The sequence below is a fragment of the Semicossyphus pulcher genome, unplaced genomic scaffold (genome assembly GCF_022749685.1).
Source record: "Semicossyphus pulcher isolate SPU_LCO1_2020_fin unplaced genomic scaffold, fSemPul1.0.p SCAF_21, whole genome shotgun sequence".
NCBI lineage: Eukaryota > Metazoa > Chordata > Actinopteri > Labriformes > Labridae > Semicossyphus > Semicossyphus pulcher.
In genome coordinates this window covers 17,082,447-17,108,739 of record NW_027211695.1, presented here as the reverse complement: position 1 = coordinate 17,108,739, position 26,293 = coordinate 17,082,447, and the positions used below count along the sequence as shown (strand labels likewise).

The following is a 26,293-nucleotide window of genomic DNA, read 5'->3' as shown; positions in this document are numbered from 1 at the left end:
AGATAGAGAGGAGAAGGGAAGAGAGAGAGTGTAAAATAGCGCTATATACGGTTGATTCTGGGTTATACGAACGCGTTTTTAAGGATAAGACTGGTGATTTTTTATATTTTTCTTATTATAAATAAGATAAGATAGAACTTTATTAATCCCGAAGAATATTCTAGTGCGAGATTGTTACAAATTTAAAGTACAAAATAAGAGAAATACAAAGATAACAGTACAAATATTAGTTTAATATAAAATATAAAGTGCTCTATGGGTTGGATGCAAAACAGCCAGTGCCCTAAAAGAATAACAACATTACAATAAGTTATTTACAAAAGTAAGCAGAGAGCAGTGCTGGCAATGACATCCAACATTTCAGTTAAATCTGGTTGTAGGTCCAAAACTAGAAAATAATTACAGTATTATCTTGGAGCCTCAAAAACACACCATGCTGTTGCACAGGGTTCAGACTATCTGAACCACATTTTTGTTTCAGGTTAAAGCAAAAGTGAGCCTGACATATAGGGGCGGCTGAGGCTCAGTGGTAGAGTCGGTCGTCTCTCAATCGGAAGGTTGGGTGTTCGATCCCTGACTGCTACTGTCCACATGTTGAAGTGTCCTTTGGCAGGAGACTGAACCCCAAATTGCTCCCAAAGGCATAGCCACTGGGTACAAATGGGCATAGATCCTGGTTGGGGATTGGTTGAGTCCATTTGCATGTAGATGATCCATCAATCCAACCATTTTCTTCCACTTATCCGGGGCCGGGTCGCGGTGGCAGCAGGCTAAGTAAAGGTGACCCAGGTGCCCCTCTAGGGTATTCCGAGGCGTTCCGAGGCCAAACAGGATATATAATCCGCCGCATGTAGATGATAATCAATGCAAATACAAAAGAAAACTGCAGCAGATGTGATGGTTAGCGTTTCCATACTACAAAGGAAACTCTATAAAAAGTCCAAATTGTTAACCGCTCCAGCCATTCAAGTATCTCCCTCACCCCTCACCCGACACCCTCCCCTCTCCCACCGCTCATCCCCTCCTTTCAGTCTTTTCAATCCAGCCTCCAAAGCCTTGTCGCTCCCTTCTTATCTCTCTCCCCTGTCTGTTCGCTCCTTTCACTCTCTCCTCCAATCTCTCGCATCGATGGGCACCGATTCCCCTCACATCCACTCTTTCATAAGGTAACACAATCAAACTAGAATTGCTGCCACCAGCTAAGTGTAACTTTACATGTGATTCCAGTGACTACTTCCCAGTGTGACTTAGGGACTATTTTTTACAGAGGAGAACAGAGGAATCTTTGTCGCATGGTGCAAAGACAATCACCTGAAAAACCAACCAAGCAAAACCAATGAGCTTGTTGTGTGGAAGAACAACAGGCCCCCTGTCCTGGCTGTCACCAAGGGGGGGGACGTGAAGAGGGTGGACTGATACAAGTACCTCAGGGTCTAAATCAAAAATAAGTCACAACACTGAAGCGCTCTTCAGGAGGGGACACAGCAGACCGTTCTTCCTGAGGATACTCAGGATACATAATTGATTTGACTCGACCTTGTTAAGCCTTGATGCCCTTGTTCAGCTGTGTTACTATTAGCATGAAAGTTAATTTAGACTAAAAAACGAGTCAATTTCCTTGTATTTGTTCACATGCTTAGCCATAGACTGCATAAAAGAAGAGGACATAAGCATTATGTCTCCTATTTGACAAATCCAAGGTGACATCCGGATCAATTTGATGTGTTTCTGAGAGATTACATTATTTGCATATTTATGTACTTACAACTTATTTTACATGTATGCGTTTAAAGGTATAATAAGTCGGATTTCACATTCAAGCTGGGCCCCTTCTCCTGGGCACTTCGTCACCAGAAGCTCACTCTCTCGTGCGAGAACACGCCCACCCCGCCGAGCTAACACAGACAGCATCACGATTACCTTTGCGCTAGCATGCTAACCGTCGGTTACTGTTGCGCTAGCATGCTAACTGTCGGTTAGCTTGTCCTACCCGGTTTGAGGCGTCTACCTGCCCATTTGCTAATTTGAACCACTCCCACACTCACCTGTACTCAGCCTGTGATTGGCTCAGGGAACCACAACAGCGCCCCTCCTATATAGATGCATAGATGAATAGATGCAGAGGGAAGGGTCTCCCAAGGGTCTGCACACACACTCCCCAACACACACATATAGAGGCTCATAAGTGATGATTAATATTATATTATGTTTGTAAAAGTAGGAAAATCCTACTTTATTATACCTTTAAAATATGTGCCCAGATCAGCAGCATGTCATGAACCATAATGAATGTGCTGAATTCGAACAGCTTTTGAGAGGTGTGCGTCTTTAAAATGGAACACCAGCTCCAAGTGATGCACATTTGTGCGCTCATAAAGCAGGGGAACCTTTCACTAAATCACAGGACACTTTAAGGACACACATGATGTCACTGTTTACACTTCTTCCCAGGTTGACAAATTGACTTAAGTGGGGTTAGAGTAACCATGAGAGTAATCAGCCGCTAAAACAAACACTTGCTCTTATCCAAACACACCTGTCCATGAATGGGGTCGTCGCTGCCTTCCTGCTCTGACGAGTAGCTCTCCTCCTCCTCTTCAGAGTAGTTGTCGATGTCTGGTGATCGATCTGGAGAGACGTTTGAAGAGTGAGGACATATTTAAAGCGAGAAACAGAGACAGAGAGAGACAGCTGTGGTTAGATGATGTGCTTACCAGACATCTTTGCTTTGGGGCCCTCGTGGTCGATGGGCTGGCTGGACAAGGAGAAGACTCGGATCTCAGCGACAGGCACTGAAGCGTCCTTCAGCTGGCTGTGGAGCCCCAGGACCTGGGCGCCCTCAATGGGGTGCTGCATCACCTTGATGTCAAAAGAAAAAAACTTTAGAGTGAGTTGCATGAAAAATGTGTGCTGTTTCAACTGCTTTTAACCATAAGTTTGACACTTACCCCCACAGAATAGGAAGGGCACAAATATCAATACAGCAACATATGGTCGTCCTGACTTATCGTTAGGCTAGCGCTAAATATCACTGTTTTAATTCATAAATATAAGCAGCTCTAAACTTCTACATTTCCCTGCGATTCTGACTCACTGCATCACTACTTCATGACTCCTCTTGAATCCAAAGTCCTAATTTGATCTGTAGTTCTAAATTAGGACTTAATTCACAGACGGGACACACGTACATTGTTTCATCTCAGGTTAAAATTCTATGAAACTTACACCAAACTGCAGTAAATACATTCATCCTGCACTTTACCTTTTTAGGAGCATTTTCTGTTCTTTAGTTAATCAGATATCGTGATGTATCGTTCTATGATTGTCTTGCAGTATATCAATTATCAAAGAATTGTTGTATCTTGATGTTATCATTATTGTGGGTCATGTATCGCGTATCGTAGCATGAATCGTACCGAGTATCGTATAGTATCGTATCGCATTGCGGTAGCATGTATCGTATCACGTATCGTATCGCTTATTGTTTTGCATATCATATCGCACATCGTATCGTACATCGTACCGTACATCGTATCGTATCGCGTATCGTACTGTGAATCGTAGCATGTATCGTATCACGTATGGCTTATCGTTTCGCACATCGTATCGTACATCGTGTCGTATCGCTTATCGTTTCGCACATCACATTGCACATCGTATCGCACATCGTATCGCGTACAGTGTATCGTATCGCGTATCATATGGTGAGTATCTTCCTGTGATAATGCTTGAAAATAATGGTAAACTGGTGGCAGCACAACGTTAAAGATTGTAAGGATTTTGTCAAGATGGGTATTAGGAGATTGGATTTTTATTTGGCACAGTCAAAAAGCAGCTTGTTTCTTTGGGGAGACACATCAAACTGAATAAACCATTACATTAAATGAGAAACAGGACAATAACTGAAGGGAAAAGTCAGACTTTCTACAAAAATATGAAGGAAATGGATAAATATTACATGGTTTAAACGGCATCAGAGGAAGAAGAGGAAGAGGAACAGAGACTCTGAAGATGGAGGAATATAAAGAGAGACAGGTTAGACAGCAGCGAGAGAAGAAATGAGTTCAGACGTAAAGCAGATGTTTTTAAGTGGATGAATAAAGAAAGACGAGAGAAGGAGGCTGAAGAAGATAAACAAAAATAGCAGCGTCACGGATTAACAAAGCAGAGCCTGTCGCCGATGACGACGACATGTGAGGCAGCATGAGTAAAGTCTCTCTGCGACGGCAGCAAACGGCAGCATCACGTCTCCTCTGTGTGTGTGAGCGAGAGCATCTAAATGAGTGACATCCAGCCTGTCTCAGCAGTCTGGTCACACTCGGAGAGTTAATGAAGTCTGAGCAGCTTATTATGCAGACGGCCTCAGCCACACATTAAAGAGAGACGTTGCTGCTTTACATCTGTTTACTTGCTGGTGTTGGGCTAACCTGCTTGCCACTTATTTTAACCACTTTACAATCAGAAAGGCCTTTATGCAAATCTGACGGGGCAAACATCACGAAGACGAAATGTGCAGATTTAATGAGAAGCGCTGGTGTAATTTGACTTTTTTTTTTCTTCCATAACGAACCTCGTGGTTTTACTGTAGGTTCATTTTCCAAAATGCATCTTAAATCCCAATTTAAAAAGGCTTTGGACTGATGGAGCGCATTATGCCAGACGAGGTGCAGTGAATTCTTTCTGCTCGAACCGTTAGTGTGGCAAATTTCACTTTTGATTGCTGTGCAGCTGCATGTGCTCGTTGTGGCGGGGGAAAGCAAAATGAAATGCTTGATAGTCGTGTAACTGCTAGTTATATGGAAAAATGACGTTGTCGAAAAACAACCAATCAATACAAACGAGGGCTGCATGATACAGTATACAATCCTAATTGTGATGTGCGCGTGTGCAACAGTCACATCGCAGGACGTGCGAGCGATGGTGAAGCAAATCCAGTGAAACGTCGAGCTGTAACTTTATTGTCGCTTGGTGCAAAACAAAAACACGCAAGTTTCTTGTTTTCCACGACTAATTTACAGGAAAACATTTGTCTGATTTCACATTAGTGCAGCTCTTCACCAGAGCACAGAGTGAACTGACCGCTGAGCAGCAGAGTCTTTTTGTGACCTGCCTGTAAACTGTAGACGTTCAGGGGAAGGGGCTTATAAGTGAGAGTATTACCATTAGATGGCGCCTCTTCCTGGTGTTGGTTAACGCTGTGGCTACATAAATGGACAGTTCATAGAGCGGACGTGCTGCGGAGAGTTTACTGTTAGTGGCTACACCTGCAGCTCATCAAGGGTGTGAAGTTAAAGTCACAGGGCTGATCACACTGATATACATTTCAACGTTAGAAATGTAGGATGGTACCGTTTAATTAAAATTAAAAGTCTGTTTGTATTTAATTTACAAAGAAAAGTGTCGCTCTACCTGAACTCTCTCTACTTTTTAATAAGAGTGTCGCTGAACCAAGAGTGGTAAAAGGAGTCGGGGGTTTTGTTGTGTTAGAAGAAAATAGAGTCTGATTGTTAAAGCGGTTAAACGGTAATTGCGAGAGCACATTTCCCAGATATCCAGAAAGTGCTGCATGTGTGACGTCCACGGTTGGCTCCGGTTGTAACTCTTGATTTTCCTCGCTGACGGTCGCTTTCCTTTTCAGACTGTTTGCTTCATCTGAGCGTCGAGTTTGTTTCTTTTTCTTTGGATTTTCACTTCTTGTTGAAGTTGTATCTGTAGTCATCCATCTTTTCTTTGTTTGTTCAGCCATAGTAGATTACTGTTTACTCGCAACACTCGCAGAGAGCGGAAAAGCAGCCGCTTAGCTCCGCCTACCCTCTCTGGCAGACCAACCACTGCTGGCTGATAGAAAACACCTCACTAACTGGGTCGCCACTTGTAATTTTTTCTCTTAAACTTAAAGGCAGACGTATGAATCCAGCTTCATGCTACATTTTAACAGCAAGTCACAGTTAAACTCCATGATGTCCTGACTCTCTGAATCTCTGCAGGGCAATCAATGAGTTCTTTACTTCCCCTTGTGACTCTGCTTTTATGATGTTTGCTTTTTTATAAAAGCAAAGAACTTCAACAGTTCATGTGCACAATACCTGCTGGGTCAGTGAAAGCTGTCGTATTGAAGCAGCACAGCGACATCAAAACGACAAATGTAAGACTTGAAAGCCTGAGTGTGTCCTGAGTGTGTCCCCTATAGCGCGTTATTTCTCTTACACACACAAAGCTCTGTTGACGTCTCCGTAGGCCTTCGCAGCAAACCTGTTGCTGAGGGGCTTCAAGAGTAACTTCTGACTTTACTTCACTGGAATATTTGATTTATTCATAAAGAAATAAAGAAACCTTCTGGACCTATTTCTTGATTAAGTCCTTATTTATGTCCTCTTCCCTCCCTAAAGTATTTAGCCACTTAGTTCAAGGTGTTCTTCACTCCCAGACAAAGCCACCAGGAACATCCACGTTCGCACACACGCACGGACACACAATAAATCACAGCTTTATATAAAAGCTTCTTATTGTGAGACGGAGAACGCCAGAAGCTTTTGGCAGAAGATGCGTAAATTTAATTGGAGGTTTTGATTTATGGCGACATTTATGGCGGCTGGGAAGAGAACGCGAGGCCAAAGATCCCAGTCTGACTTTGGTTTAAAGTGCACTCCAATTGAGTTTATGTGAAGGTTAAATGAAGGTCAGCACTAAAGACGTTTTGGATAGAAGTAAGGAGGGTATCTGACTGAACTCCCGTTGATATTAGGTTAGAGAAAACTCTGCGACCCACTTAATGAAATGAAGTTAGCCTCAGATTGCACAGACGCAGGAGGCAGAGGCTGCATGTCGGGGAAAATGAGCCCGTGGCCGCTCGTTTGTTGGGTCAACAAGCTCAGATCAGCTGGGACGTTTGTCCAGCTGAAGGGACTCCGCTGACTCAACAACTCGCAGCTGACCCCTCGAACATGCAGCTCGCCCTCCATCTGCTGCTGTCGGATGTGCGCTGTGCTGGAAATATAAACAGCTTCAAGAATCTGAGCGCTTGGAAGTAGCTCGAATATGGAAAAACTTTTGGTGCAGCTACTCTGCTGTTTGAAGCACGTGAGCAGGGGCGTCAACAATGTGAAAGGTTTGGAAATTAAACAACGAAGAGTCCAGACTACAGGACATCAGCCCGATGATGAAGACTCATCCAATCAGGAATGAAAGCTTCTAAACCAAAGCCCAAGTCAGAGTTTATTTGCCTTTTTCAGCTAGTTTGGCATCTAAAACAACTTGTACCAAGACTTGGATCAAAGGCCAAATCCACAGGCTGTGAAAGGTGGCAGACAACAGTTGGTCAGGGAATTGATGTCCCCTTCTACACTGCAAGTTCAAGGCGGGATTATAGCACCTCTGTTACGTTCCTTCCTCTATGTAAAACACACAGAGGCGTGGCCAAGTCGTCTGCATCGGAGGTAGTAAAAGAGGCGTAACAGAGGCGACACACACACTGTGGTGGTATTACTTATGCCGGCGTAGCTTGGTCTGGTGTAAAATGGCAAAGGCGGGATGAAGGCGGAGCTCCCTCACGGCGCTGAGGCAGAACCGCAGTGTAAAACGTGCTCATGTGTCAGCCATGTGATTGACACAGGGTGATCAGGCCCCGCCTCTCGCCCAGTGACAGCTGGGACAGGCTCGAAAGACTGAGTTTTTGCTCTTTTCTTTGGGTTATGTGACAGTAAACTAAATAATTATAGGTTTGGGAATGTTGTCAGAAAAAAAACAACAAAGAGTTCACCTCAGTTTGGAGAAAGTTGTGAGTGTTTTTTTTTTTTTTTAGGACTTACCGTTGGATCGATTAATTGAGAAAAAAAAAAAACATTTGTTGCATTAAGTTAAAAACATGAAGGGGTAAATAGACTGCAAATATCTTTCTTAAATTGATAGATATGGAGCTTGAAATGCATTCTGGGAAACATGCAATAAACTAGGAAACGCCAAGGTGAGGTACCAACAAGACTAGGTCTAAACCTAGTATGTGGCTGACTGCATCAGCTCAAAGACCTACTACTAGGCAACTGGACTTGGTTAAAGTTCTTCACCTCTTGAAGAACTTAAACCAAGTCCAACTGCCTTTTGGATTAAGCTTAGAATCACCACGACCTGGATGACCGAGAACTTTCACAGACAATCAAAGACTTCGTTTCGAACATCTTTAAAACTTCATATTTCCTCTTTCGCCGCGTGAACCCGGCTGTGGTACCTCGGCCATGTTGATGAGCCCCAGGGCGAGGGTCTTGTAGCCCAGGATGGTCCGGTTCTTGTACCTCTTCCGTCGCTGCAGCATGATCTGAAGCTTGTTGGCGTCCCTCTTCAGGAAGTGTGGGTACTGCAGGCACACATAAACAACACACGTTAACAAACACATGCAGGTACACGCAGGGCAGAGACCGACTGGCTAAACGGGTTCAGATGCAGACTGATACGGCCGTGACATTTGTGTCCCGGGTCATGATAATGAGGCCCGTTGCGTAAGGCGTTCACACCCGCTGACCCGTCTCCGGCGTCCTGAAGTGTCGAACCACTTAGTCACATCCCAGATATGACATAACTCGTCATTACACATCTCACCAGCTGCACTATAAACGGAACAAAAAAGCGGCTCCTATTCAAAGCCTTGAGATCACTCTGCTGCTCCGTTTAATAGGCTTCCTCTCCACAGTGCTGCTGCCGCCGTAACTTTAATGTATAATGTATAATGTCTGGATCACTGCACTCGCTCAGATCCGCAGAGAGGAACTCCCTGACCTTTTAGCAGCATTTAGAAACATGGAAATTGGAAAGGATAATTTAGAGCAGGAGAAAGCTCCGTGGGATTACACTAACCATGCTCTGCCTGAGCGCGCAGAGGCGGCGAGCGGAACACGCTCAGTGAGGGCTAATAATCATCACATGTAGGATCTCTGCACCACGGCAACCTTTTCATGGTTGTGTAAGAAGATTAATTAAGTTTGCTTCAAACTAATATACTATTAGATGCATGAGGCTGAAACTATTTAATCAAGTATTTTCCTTTACTGGGAAATCATCCCTCCTGGGTGTTCGTGCTTTATGTTGATTATTCTTGAACTTTTGTGAGAACAAGCCAAAATTGTGACTGTTTCCCCTGAAAGAGAACTGCACAAACACGAAGTCCAACAAGAGGTATCGAAGCTTTGAAAAACAAAGCAGTGAAACAGAAAAATAAGTTGTAATTTCTGATTGTTTCATAGTTAAGCTCCAAACAACAAACTAACTCGCTCACACCTCCTACAACCCCTCAGGGAGGAACAGGATTCAGTTTGTCTGCAGCCAAATCGCGCTTGTGCGTCTGTCTGCTCCGCCCTCCGTCACCTGCAGCCATCCTGCTCACGCTCACAGGTCGGTCAATACGGAAGTTTTTGCAAAGTCATTTTGGCATCTAATAAACATGCAGAAGTTACGTTAGCATCAGTAACAGCGCTGTCGCCTGGTCTTTACGTTTTTATCTAGTCCCAGCCTGCGGTACGCCGGACAATAAAGCTGCTTTCCCACTGGTCAAAACACCCGCTAACACTCGGCTCTTTCGCTTAATGGGAAAGGTTACAGTCGGCATTCAGACCCGGGTCAAATGACTCTGCAGTAGACCCGGGTAATTATAGCTTTGGCTCCAATCAGCATTGATGGGAACAAAAACCCGTGTCGACACGCTAATCTCCGCCCACTTTCCGGCGCGATGCAATGCTCCGTCGGTAACTTCTGCGACTCCTTGTCATCTCAGCTACAAATTCCGCCCGTCTCCGTCCGAGCAGCGCTCGAACATCGTTCCAGATTTGTCGGCGCCGAGTTTGACGCACAGACTGAATGAGTGATAGATACAATAAAGACCTAACCACCAACATCTTCACTGCTTACTAACCCTGTCTCCGGCGGGTTTGTGACGTCAGACGGTGACGCAGCAGAAAAGAGACCGACAGGAGTATACTTCACTGGCAATGGGAAATGAGACAATCGGCATTTATAAGTGGGTCTTCCCGCCTCCATGCGCTCATTTCATTCGGAAACGGTGTAACAGAACGTCCCAAACACAGCAGAGTCAGAAGAAATAAGGAAATACAGATAAAGGGCAGATTCTCTGCAGATACAGACACAACTAAACACTGAGCCTGTTTATGATTGATAATTGAGAGGGGATGCTACATTTTAATATGTGTCAATCAAATAATATTAATAATAAATATTTTAAACATTAAGATCCTGCTCATACTGCAACTGTGTTTTATATGAGCTGGTTTTGTTGTCAGTGACTTTTTCTGTAGCAGCGCTGTGTGTAGGAAAACATCACAAACAAGATTACCCAATTTTTGGGTTCTTTTATAGTTGCCATGGTATCGAAACGGGTGTCGAGCATCGTTTTTTTCATTCTAGTATCGCAACTAAAATTCTGGTATCGTGGCAACCCAACTAAGTCCGGCCTCGCTGAGCTGATAGCAAGGCTGGAACTGTTTATCAAATCTGTTAACGCTGCATTATTTATCAGTTGTGACATTTCCCCTTTTAGAGATGATGTTAGTACAATTATTTATAGATAAGTAGATATTAAACTTATTTTTGTGCAAGTTTCTGTCCTCCTTTGACTGACAGGCACCTGACGCGTCTGAATGTTTACCTGCAGGGAGAAGGTGAGCTGCAGGTCGGTCTCCGTCAGCCCCGCCGAGGACAGCAGGATCTCGTTGGAGCGAAGGATCCTCTTGGAGCCCTGAGTGCGACACGGAGGCGGGAGACAAAAAGAGAGAAAGTCGTGAGAGCGGGGAAACAAAGCGGGGAGAAAGATGGCAAGATTAGCGCTAGCATGCCGAGGCCACAGCAGAGTCAGAACAATGAATCAGCCGCGTGCAGCGAGGGAAGCGTGGGAGCAGAGGAGGTCGGGAAGGAGGAGGGAAGTGACTGATAGGAGGGAGCGGAGAGGGAAGATTGAGTGTGTGGCAGCAGCAGCATGGAAGAAGAATTAAGACAGCTTGCAGCGTATTACGGGTCAGAAAGAACAGAGAGTTTATGGTATACTTGGATAGAAAACAAGATGGAGAAGAGAGAAAACAAGCCAAGGAGGAGGAACCGGGAGAGGAGCCAGAGCTGGAGAGAGGAGTGTTTTATGTTTGAGTGAAGACGTCACTGCTTTTCTTTAATCATGGACAAGATGGAGCAAACGAGGAGAGGGGGAGAATCAAAGGGACACACTAAAGTCTTTGGAATATTTGGACTGCACTCCAACAGAGCTTAGTATTTTCTGATGCTACGTTAAAAACGTAAAGAAAAGTCATTTCGAGCACACAGCTGTGGAGGTCTCGCAGAAAGTGTTTTGGCTGTAAACAAACAGATCCAATAACCTGACTCCGCAAAACACCCGACAACTCCACACTAACTTTGTCTGTACTCTGTTCAGCAACGTTTGAACATCGACTGCTTCGACACACAAATTAAAGTCCGAAAATGCGATTTTGCTGAGGAAAGCTGAACTGACAAATGCTGAGTCTCGTACCTGCAGTTTGACGGCGATGACCACAGACGTGAGGTCTTTGTCCAGCTCCTTCAGCATGATCAGCTTCTTCAAGGTCAGGTTGAACAGCCTGCGGACAAACACAAGGAGACGACTCAGCATCATCAACAAGTCAGCATAGTGTTGCAGCTTCGTAAAAACAATGTGAGACAAAGAACGGGAGTTGCAGCGATAGCAATGATGACTACATATCATCAGAAGAAAGCACAACTTATATCAACCTATAAGCCTTGGAACAGTTAAACTAAGGATTTACTGGTTATAGATCTGCCTCCATGAAGAGTTATTCGTGCCATTCTCCATCATACGTCAAAGGTTGAAAGTGTAACTGTGCGTTCACACCGCACGCGAAGGGACGCAAATATGCGGCGAGATTCCGAACAAAGTCAATGCAATGACACGAGTAGCGGCGCGAATGATAGCGAATGATCGCAACCCGAATTTGCGTGAGTTTGTGGTGTAGCGAAAGCCTATCAACATCGAGATTCACCTGATGCCGTTGGTAACCATGGAGATAAGCCCCGCTTCCTCTCTTCCATTCTGGAAGCGAAGGGCGAATATTTAGTTATTTAAACGCACATTTTGATCCGGCGGTCAAACTCGCGCGAGTAACACGAGGCGAATATTCGCTTCGCGTTCAGTGTGAACACCTGCAACTCGACAACATAGATTAAAGCACCTATATGACTTCCCCCCACATTCCGCTACCGCTAGTGAATTAAGCACTGTTCTAGCACCGAACATAGTCAGGGGCCTGCTCTAATTAGCCCTTTTTACACTGCCAGTTCAAGGTGGCATTATTACGCCTCTGTTACTTCCCGTCTTTAATGTAAAACACACGGAGGCGGAATGGTGGGGCGAAGTTGTTTCGCTTCTGAGACAGCATCGGAGGTAGTAACAGAGGCGAAACAGAGAAGCGAAACTGCGGCGTGTGTGTGTGTATTTAAAGCACGCGCTGTTTGTTTACACCTCGCACACGTTTTGTAGGGTTCAGGACCGGTCACATTTGGTTAAAAGCTGATGTGGTTAATAACTCCAGCTACCTTAGATGCCAAGTATTATGTTCACCTAACTAAAACTAACCAGCATCGTACAGGCCTTAAGGAAGTATCAACTGTCTTAATTGTGTTGATTTAACATAATGGTGATTTCTACAGACTGTAGTTTGTGGTGCTGTGAAGAATTCTTATCAATTCACTGAGAGAAGATTCAATATTACAAACGCCTCTCACTATGACAGACGACAGTCAAACAACAACACATCCACAGCCTTAAAGTTGATTCAACACCTCTCTGAACCCTTTGAACAAACACTTCATGACCGTCATGAAGGAGGATTTACTGCTGTTTGTAATGCATTACTTTTATCTCGGTACATCTGATAAGCTGAGTGGATGTGGGGCAGACTGGACAATCAGCGGCACAAGCTGCAATAAATGTATGATGTCATGGCTGAAAATTCAACTGTGGCCCTGATTATGTGTCATCCACTCTCTGACTCATTCAAATGAAGCAGAAATAAAATGATAAGTGACACTTGAAGAGAACTTAAATAGAAAAATATAAAAGATGTAATTCAGCCCGGAAAAATGGACACAGAATGATTTGCTATTTTTGTAAAAGTGTCCTTTTTCCAACACTTGCGTCAGCGCACAAACACGCATACAAAATTAAACTGGCTGTCTCCCATGTGAGACACATTGAAGAAAGAAGAGTAGGAAGAACTCAGCCACACGTTTCCTGCTGCGTTCTTCACAAAAACAGCACAAGAAGGGACTCAGACAGAGACGCTCGAACTGTTCAAAAACACACCAGACGCTTCAATCCTCTTGAAGTTGTTTAGAATCACAATCAAAAGCTTTGCCAGGAGAAAATATGCGTTTACACTGAATGTTGAGTTCAGAATATTCTTTGGCATCAAGGAGAATACACCTTCAACGTTAGCTTAGATGGCCCTGTGTAGCTAGCTAGTGCAAGTTTAAAGGGGGGGTATTATGCTTATTTCAAGCTTCATATTTCACTCTGTGATACCCGTGGAGTAGCTTAGCAACATTTTCAGTTTAAAAAATATTGTTCTCACACCAGTGCTGCCTGAAACCACTCAGTCCTGTAGGAAACCCCGCCCCTACAAGCCCGCTCTATTCTGATTGGCCAGCTTTGTGATGTCACAAAGTGCAGCGTGTAGAAAAAACTGTGTGAAACCTGGCTATCTAAAAAAAAATTTTTAAGTTAAAGGAGATTTTTTTGGATAGCAGAAGGGGCGGGACGTCAATATCGTGGCTGCAAGATGGCAGCCCCCGCTTCTGGGGGCATTTTGGCTTCATCTTTGTACAGCGAGAAGAGGAGGAGACACGTCCATGTTTATAAACAGGCATTGGTGTAAACAGCTGAAAAACTACCTGGGTTTTTTTCCTGTGATTGTTTCACAGAATTCATGTTGTATGCTTTACTTTAAGAATAAATACTGATTGTCACTTAATACAATATTGGTATTTTATTCATGCCAATAAACAATTAAAATACTCCGGTATATGGCGTTGAATTGAAAAAGACCAAAACGTAGCAGGCCCAGTTCAAAGCCGACGCTTACATGTCAATATTTTGGTTCTGGATTAACACAGATTTTTTATACTTTTAAAATGTGGTTACTAAGGTTACTGTTGACTTTCCAGCTGCTTAAAAGAAGTGAAATATAACCAGAGAAAAGAGACACACCCAAGCAGCAGCTGTGCAGCCAGGGGTCAGTCTGTTCAAAAATTCATCCCCAGGGGTCGACAGACAGACAGTGAAACACTAAAATAGAGCTGAAGGAGCCGGCTGAGGGGAGCCAGGGAGAAAACAAAGGAGAAATTCAAAAGAAAGTGATAGACTTTTATGTCAAAGAATGATAAGCAGGAAAGAGGCAGAGACAGGCGGGCTGTTAAAGGAGCAGAGAGAAGGAGGAAGATGGAGGGAGACGATAAGAGATGTAGAGACAGTGATGAATACAGAGAGGAGGAAACAAGCAAGCAGGCAGACAATGAAGACAGACGAGAGATGAAGGGAGCAGGGGGCGGCAAATTGAGGGACACATCGACAGAGAGGAGAGAGATCTGGGGATGACAGAGGCTGACACAAGTGTGGTGAGAGAGAGATTAAATGTCTGACATCAAGAGGTTGAAAAAACAGAAATGAGGCTTTTTTTCTTCAGGAGAGGAGAGAGATGCAACTCTTATTCTGCATGATGACATTTGATTGCAGAAGTCGTCTAGAATCAAACTTCAACAACAAAATATAGAATTAAAGACCCACGAATACATTTCTAATAAGTGTGGACCAGGAGAGGCTTATTCTCTGTTCCTCATCAGCTGTTCCTCTGCACATGATGGAAATTACAGAATCAGAAAAGAGACAAAAAATACAATAAAATAGAGTAAAATTAGGCCAATTATTCAGCCATATATCAACATTTTATTTAGGGTTGGGTCTCGTTTGAAAAATTACAATACCAATACCAGCACTTTAAATGTGATACAAATTAGGGCTGCACAATTAATCAAATATTAATCCCGATCCCGCTTTTGGCTTCCCACGATTAAATAAACATGATTGAAGGCGATATTGACATTTAAAATGGTCCGCCCGTAGAAAACTCTGCTGCATATCAAATCAAGCGCTCCCCAAACTAACAGCCACTCCCCCAGGGGGCGATGGAGAGCGCCTACCTTGCAGCAACAGAGACTGGTGTTTCGGTTCAACGAGTGACCATGTTAAATGGAGACTTTTGTCGTACAGAAGCTGTTGGAAACAGGAAGAGACTGCGTAGCTGTCCTCGTGAATGATTGTTGTTTTTCACTACGAGTTCAAAATGTACGTCTTTGAAGTGTTGTTTGTGCAAACGTGTCATGAAGGCTAAAGAAGTTTATTTGCGTACTAAACGCTGCTCGTCATTCACTAATACAGGAAGAGAGCGAGTCACTCGTTAAATTTAAACACCGCCCCCCCAGACGGCACGTCATTGGTTGTTTGGAGGTAATTCAGGTTTAGGGCAAGTGATGTTAAAGGGGGGGGTATTATGCTAATTTCGCCCTCGTACAGCTCTGTCCCTTTAAGAAACTCCGCCCCTACAAGCCCGCTTTCTTCTGATTGGCCAGCTCTCCGCAGCCTGCTGTAGAAAAAACAGTGTGAAACCTGGTGTTCACAGCAGCCTCCAGACTGAGCTGATTACTCCAACATACTTTTACCTACAGATTTGAAACTTCACCCACGTTTAGTCTGAACATCCAACACTGTAACATTATATATATGTCTTAAAATGTGAAACAGCGTAATAGCCACTCTTTAAGCAAGAAAAAATAATATGCTAAGAGTGCATGAAACTCCTCGTCCTCGTCCGGCGTCAAATCACATGATGAAATTAATTAAAGAAGGCTTGCTGCGATGGCTACAAGCAAAACAACACTATATTTCTCACTATATTCTTTGATTTTAAATGACTATGACGAACAGAAATAAGGCACAGAGCTGGTTCAGCTGCTCTCCCTTCTACATAACCAGTGCAGTGCCATAGCCCCCCTCACTCTTGTGCTACTGTGACTGCTGCTGCATGTTTCTGCCACCGCTGCCGCTGTTCTGTATATCATGTTTCTAAAGCCCCAGCTGCACGTCAGCATCCACCAGCACGCTATGAATCTTATTTGTCAGGAGTAAGATACATTCCCGCTTCGATCCCTGCCTGAAAAGAACAAGAAAAAAAGCAATCAACACAATCAATAAGGAAAACAATGGCCAAAGCCCTTCATAGATCAATAGTCTAGACAGGGCAGGGTGGTATAAGTGACGTCTAAGTGCTGAAACATAAACTTCAAATATAAACCATTAATGACAACTCTGGAGATTAAAGGCAGACAGAGTGGACAGAAAAGGGCCTCCTCTCCACCTGAGCCTTCTTCTAAACCCCCCTAAACACACACACACACACACACTGCAGCCTTTCATCTTTCTTTCAGCGCTCACATCCCGACACTGAAACCGGACGAGTGGCCCCGACTGCTGATGCAACCGCTGCAACACTCAGCGACAAACACGAGGCTTTCTGCACCACATCAAAGTGTCCAGGAGAGGCCAAAGCTATGAATAAAAACAAATCAATCTTTTTCCTCTGATAGAAAGGGCAGCTAAGTGCAGCGTCTGCTTACACCTGCTGGATGGGAGTGGATGAATCAAGGTGGAGAGGAGGCAGAGGAGGGTGGGTGCCAGAGGTCGATTTGGGATGCGGGACGCTGAGGGAGAAAATGGATGGTGATTAAGGAGAAGTGAGTCAGACTGAAAGCCAAAAAAAGACAGAGGAATGTAGTGAAAATTCAAAACACATCTCCCGTTCAAAGAGAAAGAGCCGACCCTAAAAAACCTTTGAGATAAAGAAAAGCAGAAAATATAAAGTTTGGCGTTCCTGCTTGAAAATGACCTGTTTTAGCGTAACAATGAGCAGCGTTCAAAACGTGACTAACCGTTAGCAGCCGACATGACACGTTCAAACGAACAACACTTCAAAGACGTAAAAGATACTTACATTTTAAGCTCCCGATCCGTTCTGCGCATGCGCATACTTATTCCTGCCCGATTTGTACCTCACGTGTAAACGTTTGACGGCAGCAAGTCTTTTTTGAAATAACTTTATTAACAACACAATATTAGACAAATACACTACACTGCAATACAAATAACAGTACGTGGACGTTATTAGCCAACATAAAAGCACAGAAAAGTTGCACAACTGCTTGTTTTATTAACATAGATTGTTAAAAGAACTCTGTATCATACATACTAATTAGCTAATTTGGTAAAACTAGCTAATTTGACAGCCAACCCAATGACACAACTCTCTAATCTAATGTTATACGCCAATTCGACTGCCAGCACACGAACACAAATCTCTAGAGTCGAGCGATGCATGCGTGGAACAGATCGGGCAGTGTCGTAAAACAGGTTCAATTCTGCGCATGCGCTGACTTTTGCGCATGCACAGAACGGATCGGGCAGCCGGGACGGATTGGGTACTGACATGCTCTGTCCACTTTAAACTGCAGCTGCAAGGTAGGCGCAAATGACACAACATGCCAGCTCCCCCTAAAGTGAAGCCAGAACCTCTCCATCGCCCCCTGGGGGAGTGGCTGTTTAGGGAGCGCTTGATTTGATATGCAGCAGAGGTTTCTACGGGCGGAGCATTTTAAACATCAGTATCATCAAGTCAAGTCATATGATGGATATTCAAATGAACTTTGAACTGTGTCAGCGGGTGTTTGTGAGGCTGTACTTGGCTTATATTAAAGTGTTATTGTGTGGTACTGTAGCTGAAGCTCTATAATGGCTATAGCGTAGATATTTTTCAGGTGTATCTATTTTTAAATGTTTGTCCATGAAAAAAAAAAAAGCTGATTTCAATTTCACATCGATTACTTAGATTGCTTATTTGGCCATGTAAAGTAAAATCAAACATTATGGGGAGTCCTTTAACTGTACCATACTTTGAGGGGGAATCTACAAAGACGCCTCTGAGTACGATGTCAATCTTCCAGCTGGCTCATATTAGAAGGACATCATTGGTTTGTAGCAGAGCGCGATCAATCACAGAGCTGACCAGACAGTAAATGTTTACGACACCTCTGGGGCCTTCATCAGCGACATCATGGCTGTAGGTTATAGCTTCTGAAGGGTCTTAAACCCCTCCTTGAATCTGCTGTAAATCAGAACTCAAATAAGATGTCTGTGACTCAGATCTACACCGAATCAGGCCTGGAAAAGTGCGAAAAAACCTCAGCAGAATCTCTCCACTTCCTTTGGTAATGAGGTGTTAACTTGTTTCCTAATCAGCCTCTCAGTGGATCATTACTTGCGTGATGTATAACGGCTGGACAAATTCAAAATTTCCCTTGAGATAAAGTTACAATAAATAGCCAGAGTGTACTTTATTGTTGCTTAGTAAATGGATGCAAATACCAGTGGGACTTCTGAATTACCACTGCAGTGCTGAAACACAAGCCTCCCATTGACGCATCGTGCTGAATTCCTGTTTTGTTCTTCTGTTATCATCCTAAAAGACGACAACAGACGCACTATGAGCTAAGAAAGGAGGGATACGTGTTAAAATTATGGTCTCTAGCTGCTAGTTTTTAATAATTTTCTGACACATCTCTCACAGGAAACTTGCAAGGGCTTCCTGGTGATAACCCCTGCACTCATTTTTAAACTACTGTTAATTCCTCTGGACGAGCTCTCAGTCTGTCACCATATCAGACGAGGGGAATCGCATGGTCGGTCGGTCGGTCGGGTTCTCACTTCTCTGCCCCGTCTCCCCCGACAGCCTGTCACTACATCTCGACGGTCACAACACATTAAAATCAATCTGAACAAAAGGAGAGACAAGAGCGAAGGAGAAAGTGGAAAACGGAGTCTTTGTTTTGTACGGTAAAGAATGGAAAACATGGGGAGCACGGCATCCAATTTCTGGCACGAATAATTACAAACCTGCTGCAACAACACAACAGCGGGGATATAATTACAGGCTGCAACACATAATGGAAAAAAACAACAAACCAATTTGTCTTTTGGAGAGTGCTAGCTAAGCCGGGATTCTGATGAATTCCCAGTGGGATCCGAATCTCTTGGGACGCAAAACAACAATGATTCTCGTTTCAAGCTTCACAAAACAATACTGAGAAAGCTTTCATTCGCTGAATGTCAAAAAGGCTGATACGTAGTTGTAAATATTTAACAGTTTTATTGGCCTTGAATGTTATTAATGTGTCTGTTTCCACGTCCAGTCTTCACTGCACAGCTTTTTGAATCAACTGTATTTAAGAACAGTTAATCAAAGTAGTAAGAAAACAAAAGAAAAGACAGCTGCGAGCTAGTTCAGGCAGGCAACTCAGGCTGCACTGATTCCACACTTGACATGCATCATTTCGTCAACACTTCCTCCCAACTTGCGGTCTATTTAAGCTGCAGGATTTCCGGTCTCCCCCTTTGCTCATTGCCGCCGCTGCCCCGCACCAGCACTGCGCTCATCCTTTCCGCCCCACCGGCACCCAGAGCATCCACCTGCAGGCTCCGGCTAGAGGGGGTTTGAGATATTATCTCATCCCTCCTCAAATTACTACATGTACAAGAAATCAAGGAGTGATGAGGTCGGAGCCGAGATGCCAAACACAAGCTGTGTTCTGCTGCTGCATTTCAAACTATTACAAATGTGAGCTGTCTGACTGAAAGAAAGGAAGTGTTCAGTGTAGGGCTGCGCAATAAATTGCATCCTTACTGCAATATTAGCATTTGAAATAGACACATGTTAGCTATTGGAAGAAGCCCTTGGTATAATGGCCGACTAAGATATCCACACTTGGGACCTTTATTTATGCCCTGTTTTGTGTTGTGCGCATGCGTCTCCCCAGGGAGTTTCTGAGTGCATCCGTTTGTCATAGAAAGTCTAAGGCCAAACTGGAGAAGACCTCCCCGTCTCTCTCACCACCACTAAATAAATGTTTAATGCCCCTCTGCTTGATAGCGTCCGGTGTTTTCCCAGCAGTCGCTGCTATTGGTTTGTTTATTTGCATGGGTGGATGAAAGAATGGTTCAATAACGTCTGTGGGAAGATTGACCTCTGACATTCTGGAAAGGCCAGTCTCTGAATAAACAGAGGCGGCACGTCTTTCAAAGATTACAAATGTAGTTGCACACCAGCACACAAAGACTCAGCCATGAAACAATATTAAATATCAACCAACCAGAAGGAAAAGCAAGATGCAAAAAGCTTGTCTCATTTGGGGCTCATGTAATTCATTTATTTCTCAGTTTAATAACCTTTAGCCAATTAAATCTCTACATTTTTTATTGCCTTACATAACTTATTAATATTTTTGTCCAAAACCCAAAGGGTGAAATAACAATGGCAAGCAATGTGAAAAGGTTTGCACTGTTCTTTTCAAAAGTAGTATTACTGTGTGTCAAGCCAAGTCAACAGCCCTTCAGAGAAAACGCTTACAATATGAAGAAAACCTGAAGTGCCCATTTAGTTCCAAAAAATGAAAAAAGAAAATGATTAATAATAGGTGACAAAAGGTGAAAAATGTCCAAAGATTTTACAAGATACAACCAGAAAATCTTTTTAAAACGCTAGTGCAAAGCTCTACACAAACTGAAGCATCTCAAAAAGTCTTTGTTGGATTGTCAGTTAATTTTGTACGAACGTTCATGGTCCCAAGAGGACAAAACCTACAGACTTTGGTGATCCTCTGTCTTTTCCACAAGTCCCACCTGTAGTGCAAAGATTTCCCTCCATCACAAAATCTACTTGGCAGATTGTCACAAAACGTTGTATTCATGGTTCCAAGAAAATGCATCCTAAAGTCTCTGATTATTCCCCGACTTTTGGGTGAAATATCTCCACAAATATAAGATGGATTGGCATAAAAATTGGTGCACCCATTCATGTCCCCCTCGAGATCAACTGTAACAACTTTGGTGATCCTCTGACTTTTTCTGTAGCGCCCTCCACAGGTCAAATCTTATTGTCCAATACTTTTGGTTTAAGGCCATTTATTAAAAAGACTCGTATCATCCTTCTCTGTTGTTTTTGTTAAGTGGTAATTAGCAAATATAAGCATGCTAGCTGGCATACGTGCTAAGCTAAAAAATGTTTGGCTCAAAGCACCACTGTGCCTAAGTACTCCCTCAAAGAACTGCTAGCTTGGAAACGCTTGAAAATTCTTGACGTTTTTGCTCAACAAAAGAGTTGAATGATAAAGTGATTATCAAAGTGTCAATTGATTTTTACTAATCTTTTTTTTACCAATCATTTCAGCACAACATTCATTGAAACTAGGGCATCAGTTTTCACAATGATACAAAATAATGTGGATGAGAAATGTAGGCTTAAAAACGTCAAGTTGTGCTTCAAAGGGATCTTTGAATAATAAGTGTGTGAGGCTTGTGTGAGTGTGTGGGTGTGATTTCCTGTGGCTTTAAGAGGAAGGTGCCTATGGTTCCCTTGACAACAGTCCATCAAGGGAGGTTTGACCTTCCCATATCATACAAGCAAAACAACATGTTAAGTGCAGGGAAACGGTCCAATGTCCCTTTATTTATTTATAGCTTTTCACCTTCCTTAATCTCAACTCTCTTTGTGTTCTCACTCCCTCCCTTCAATCTAACCCCTTTATTTTATGAGCTTTATCCTTCCTCTTATCCTGCATCACCTGTCTTTGTCTTTTCGTCTTGTCATTAAGGCTCCGTCCCCTCCCTTACTTGAGGACGACTCAAGCCGTCCTCCCTCCATCACGTAACGGTAATTCAACCTCCCTCCTTCCCTTATAGCCCCAGCTCCACCCCATCTCCTCTCTTAAGTAACCTGGCGTCCCTTCCTCTCTTTGGTAATTGTGATCAATGGCTGTGCTGGAACTGCCGCTGACAGAGAGAGTAAGAGTCTCACCCTCCTTTTATATTGGCCTCCTCTCCTCCAAACTCATTATCATTCCTTAACATGGATTAGTCCGCACTGGCGGGCCAAACGCTCCTCATTTCTGTTACAGAGACACAATGTTATAGATGGTAAAGAGATATTCTAGAAATTCAATTCTAGTATTTTAATGTACCAACAGATAAAGCGGGTATAAGACAAGGCCTTGTCCAAGATTAGAAAAAATGTAGCACAGAAACCTAAAGGCAATGCACACATGGACAGACACAACAGACACGTGCATCGTTCACCTCGCAGATAGTTACTCTTGCTGCAGGCTTAGCTAAGGGTTAATTACAAACAAACACACACACAAAAACACAAGGATATAACAAACACCAGAAGGTGACCATGTGTGTGCAATTTGCTGCCAGCAGTTAGAGTAAAGTCAGCCAAACCCTATTTCCCCTTTAACCACTTGTTTGCTACCTTTCTAGTCACTTTGATCTCAGTACATTTATAGCTGAGCTTAGTGGCCTACACACACTTTTGTCTAACAAACCACAACCTGTAAACCACATGATCTAATTTTGATGACCCACAAATTTTTAGACTTTGAGCTTTACGTGTTTGTGTGTGTTTTCAAGTGAAGATAGGAGCCAGTGTGGTTTAAAACCCAACATGGTGGGGGTTTGATCCCAAGGTCCCCCATAAGCTTATCAGCACTCTCCACAAATTGGCCCGTGACACCCTTATGTACACACATATACAGTATACACACAAACAGGGGCACAAAAGAAGAATTTGCTAATTCAAATTAACTTGGGCATGAAATCCAGAGCACACACAAGCAGGCGCAGGCAAACACAGCGCAGAGACAGAAGCAGAACGAGATAAAGAAAGAATGGAGGAAAGGGAGAGCGAGTCAACAGTATCTTGTCGTGTGGATGCTCGCAGGCAGAAAAAATACCAAGCATTTGGTTCCTCACTAACAACAGTCTTAAAATAGCTCTGGGCTGAGTGGAGACAGCCTGTGAAGATGTCAACAGTTTGGAGGAGCAGCGCTGAATCATTTTTTGCGTTTATATTAACATGCAAAGCAACATGACTCCTCTTATTACACAGTGAGGGTGATTGACAGCACACCATGAGCTTAAATTCAGTGAGGTGTAACGCTAATGTATGAGTGTGGTTGACACTTTATATGTGCAATTTGTTCACAGCGTAGAAAAATGACTGGGTGCCTGTCAATTTCTGATTCTGCTGGGAAACATAGCAGAAAATGTTGGTTAACTGTATGAGCCCTATCTGCGTCATAAAGGAAGAACCAGTCTTATTTTACTCTGAAAGGTATTATATCATTTTACATTAAGTCACTGAATGCCTCAGAGTCATTACTCATCAAAGAGGAGCAAAGATAATCATCCAATTATCTTCTTCTGTGGTCCAACAGACGCAGAAACTGTCAGCATTGATTTTACTCCTGTGTTGCCAGAAGTCAAAGATGCTTGTAACAAAAAATGGTTCACAAATGGTTCACAAAACAGAGCTGCTACTTTTGATTATGTTTAATAACAAATCATTTCTATGTCATCTGTTAGACGTGGAACTAACAGTCAAAGATCTTCAATTTGCAATAAAAAGCAGCTAATCGTCAGCAAATGTGAGATATTTTTGCTCTATTAACAAACTTAAACGATTAATAGTTGAAGATTTATCCATAAATTCTCAGTTGTTTTGAAATAGTGTTAGCCATATTGACTCTTTCCCATTGATGACCCAAGGCTAAACATTTAAAATCATATAATCTTGTGACACAAGCTGGCGATGAAAATAGTCGATGGCTTTGCAATGAAGAACTGTTGTACAAAGGTCTAGCTACCTCGTTCTGCTTGGTATCTTCTGAAATTCTTCTGGTAATAATAAGTAACATGTTGTATTACCCGTACCAATCCATTTTTTAAAACCTCATAATTATATGTGGCAAAAGATTGTTGATACGGTTGATGAAATCGAGGCCATAGTACCCTTTGTAAACCTTGTAGGAACAAATAATATGTTACAACGCTACAGCGAAGAACAAGATAGCAAGTAAAGTAACTGAATGGGGCTGTGCCAAAAAAATCGCAATCTCATCGTTATTTCAATATATGCGCTTGCAGTTAACACATCGCAAAAGTCTGAATTTATCGCAAGGAGTAAAATAACTAGTAAGTACGTTTTAATATTTGTTTATTTATCGCGATACATATCGTTATCGCAATATTGAATTGCATTGCATTTTTCTCGTATTATGCAAACCTAGCTATGAGTCACAAAAAGGGGACATTTTCCTGCTTATCCCTCATAGAAGAATACAACATTATTCTGCAGAGGCTAGGATAACACTTCATATAGGCGCTTGGTGAAATTCATTAGCTGCACAGCATTTGTAATATCATCCCACTATTTGATCTAGACTTTCCAGTGGATCTCTGTCTTGTGAGATCACCAAAGAGCCAAACACCTGCGTTTTCCTCACTGAGCCCCCGTCTAAAGGAGCTCAACCTGCCTGCAGAGCAGAATGAGTCATAAAGCTCTGCAGTCTGCTCTCCTTCTCCTCCATGACCCTCTGACAGCTCTGTGACAGCCAATGAGCTGCCGTAGGGGGCGGGGCTTGCAGAGTGGAGCAAGGAGGATGAGGCGTGGCGTGGCGTTGGGTTGCTATGGGATCAATCACTGAGGAGAGAAATTGTGTTAAGTCTGAAGATGGGTTTGGAGCACATCGAGAGCTAGTACTATGTGTATGTGTACCGTAGGTGTAAATGTAAAGGCCCCCTCTAGCCTGGGTACACATGATTAGGATGCCGGTCACATCAGCAGTCAGACTCCAGTGAGGCTTCCTCCTTCCTCACAGACACAGTGGTGCAGCAGACTAATGCACCGGTAATGTGAGAATGAATAGGCAATCTGGTAGAACAATCTGGAAAACACTATTAGGGAGGAGAAAACTTAACACACTGCAGTTGTGATTACGCATGGAGGAGTGTAATGTGTTTTGTCGGCATTGGAAACTTAAATTCCTTCACAAAAACAGAATGAAAGAAGCATTTTTGCCGCTCTACAATTCTGTTAAAGTCTGTGCAAAGGCCTTTTGGGGTTCTGCACTTTGGTCTGAAAATTAACACAACCTAGGGATAGTGGTGTTATAATGCTAGCTGCTAGAAGCATGACACACCCAAATACGACATGGTTCCGAGACAGTGCTCTGAGTCTCAGTTTTGACAAAAAAAATATGCCAGCATGGAATAAAAAGGTAAATGTCTTTGGATTTGCTCCACTGATTATTGTTTTGATTGATTGATTTTTTCCATTGGCACTGTCCATTGTGATTTTGACATTGTAAATGCATTGCTTATAAGCAAACAAACTGCTTTACTGAAGGTATGAACTTTTAACTTTGTTTTTAAATCTTGCAAAATAATCTCTTCCAAACCAAGTCATCAATGGTTTGGACCGGTTTAGATGGTTTAGATTAAGAGTTTAGCATTCTGTACTTGGGTTTCCTGTTAAGATTGAGGACTCTATGGCTTAGGTTGGAGATTGTCAGCCATCTCTCACGCCTACTAAAATGAAAATTGGCATGTTTCTTCAACGACTTGTGAATAAAAATTACGTCAATAAAAGCAAATATCATCTGCACGTGGGAGTATTCACATTTAACATCCTCTGACTCATGGAGCTTGAGATGCTGTTGTTTCAGTTGGTCAACAATTCGGCTGCCTAAAGAGCCGCAGCCGCACCTGTGGAGCAGTAGTTTGAGTCATTACGGAGATGCGCCAAAAAAATCTGCCTTTCGATTGTCAAATATTTGCTCTAAACCAAAATTACAGTCCAAACAGTGAAGCTGCTAAATTTAACCATGGTACTTTTTACAGCTTGTAGATGGCTTTGCTTAACAGGTAAGGTTTTGAGAATCCAATCTGATTTAAGCTCGGTCTGAACAAAACCTTTAAAGTCAGGAACACCATTATTCAGCACTAACATTATGGTGAAAATGATCAGCAAGGTATTTGATCAACAGAAGTGTATGTGAAAGAAAATGATAAAGTCTAAGGGAATTGTTTAAAAAGTGTCTAGCAGATCAGATTTGTGTGAGCATGGTTGTGCAGCTCCTGAAAAGGCTAAAACCCCCACTGTGGTAACATTAGTATTCAGACGCAGCTTCGCTCAGTAGCAACAGTTTCTAATCAGAGTCATGGGGGAAACTTCTGGATGATGTGCTGTGAGCGATGAGTCAACACACACATCATCAACAGCCCACCGGCATATAATCTCTCCCCGGTTAC

General features: G+C 43.0%; 1 protein-coding gene across 3 annotated transcripts in view; it reads right to left on the bottom strand.

Moving 5' to 3' along the window:
• Positions 1-26,293, bottom strand: part of LOC138600426 (phosphofurin acidic cluster sorting protein 1-like) — a 72,484-nt gene that overhangs the window by 20,721 nt on the left and 25,470 nt on the right. For all 3 annotated transcript variants that reach the window (XM_069671848.1, XM_069671849.1, XM_069671850.1), the window contains exons 2-6: positions 11,519-11,606; positions 10,649-10,738; positions 8,225-8,350; positions 2,715-2,859; positions 2,537-2,628 (exon numbers count right to left, since the gene is read on the bottom strand). In XM_069671848.1, coding sequence (XP_069527949.1) covers positions 2,537-2,628; positions 2,715-2,859; positions 8,225-8,350; positions 10,649-10,738; positions 11,519-11,606 — 541 coding nt within the window. The remainder of the gene's footprint in view (positions 1-2,536; positions 2,629-2,714; positions 2,860-8,224; positions 8,351-10,648; positions 10,739-11,518; positions 11,607-26,293) is intronic.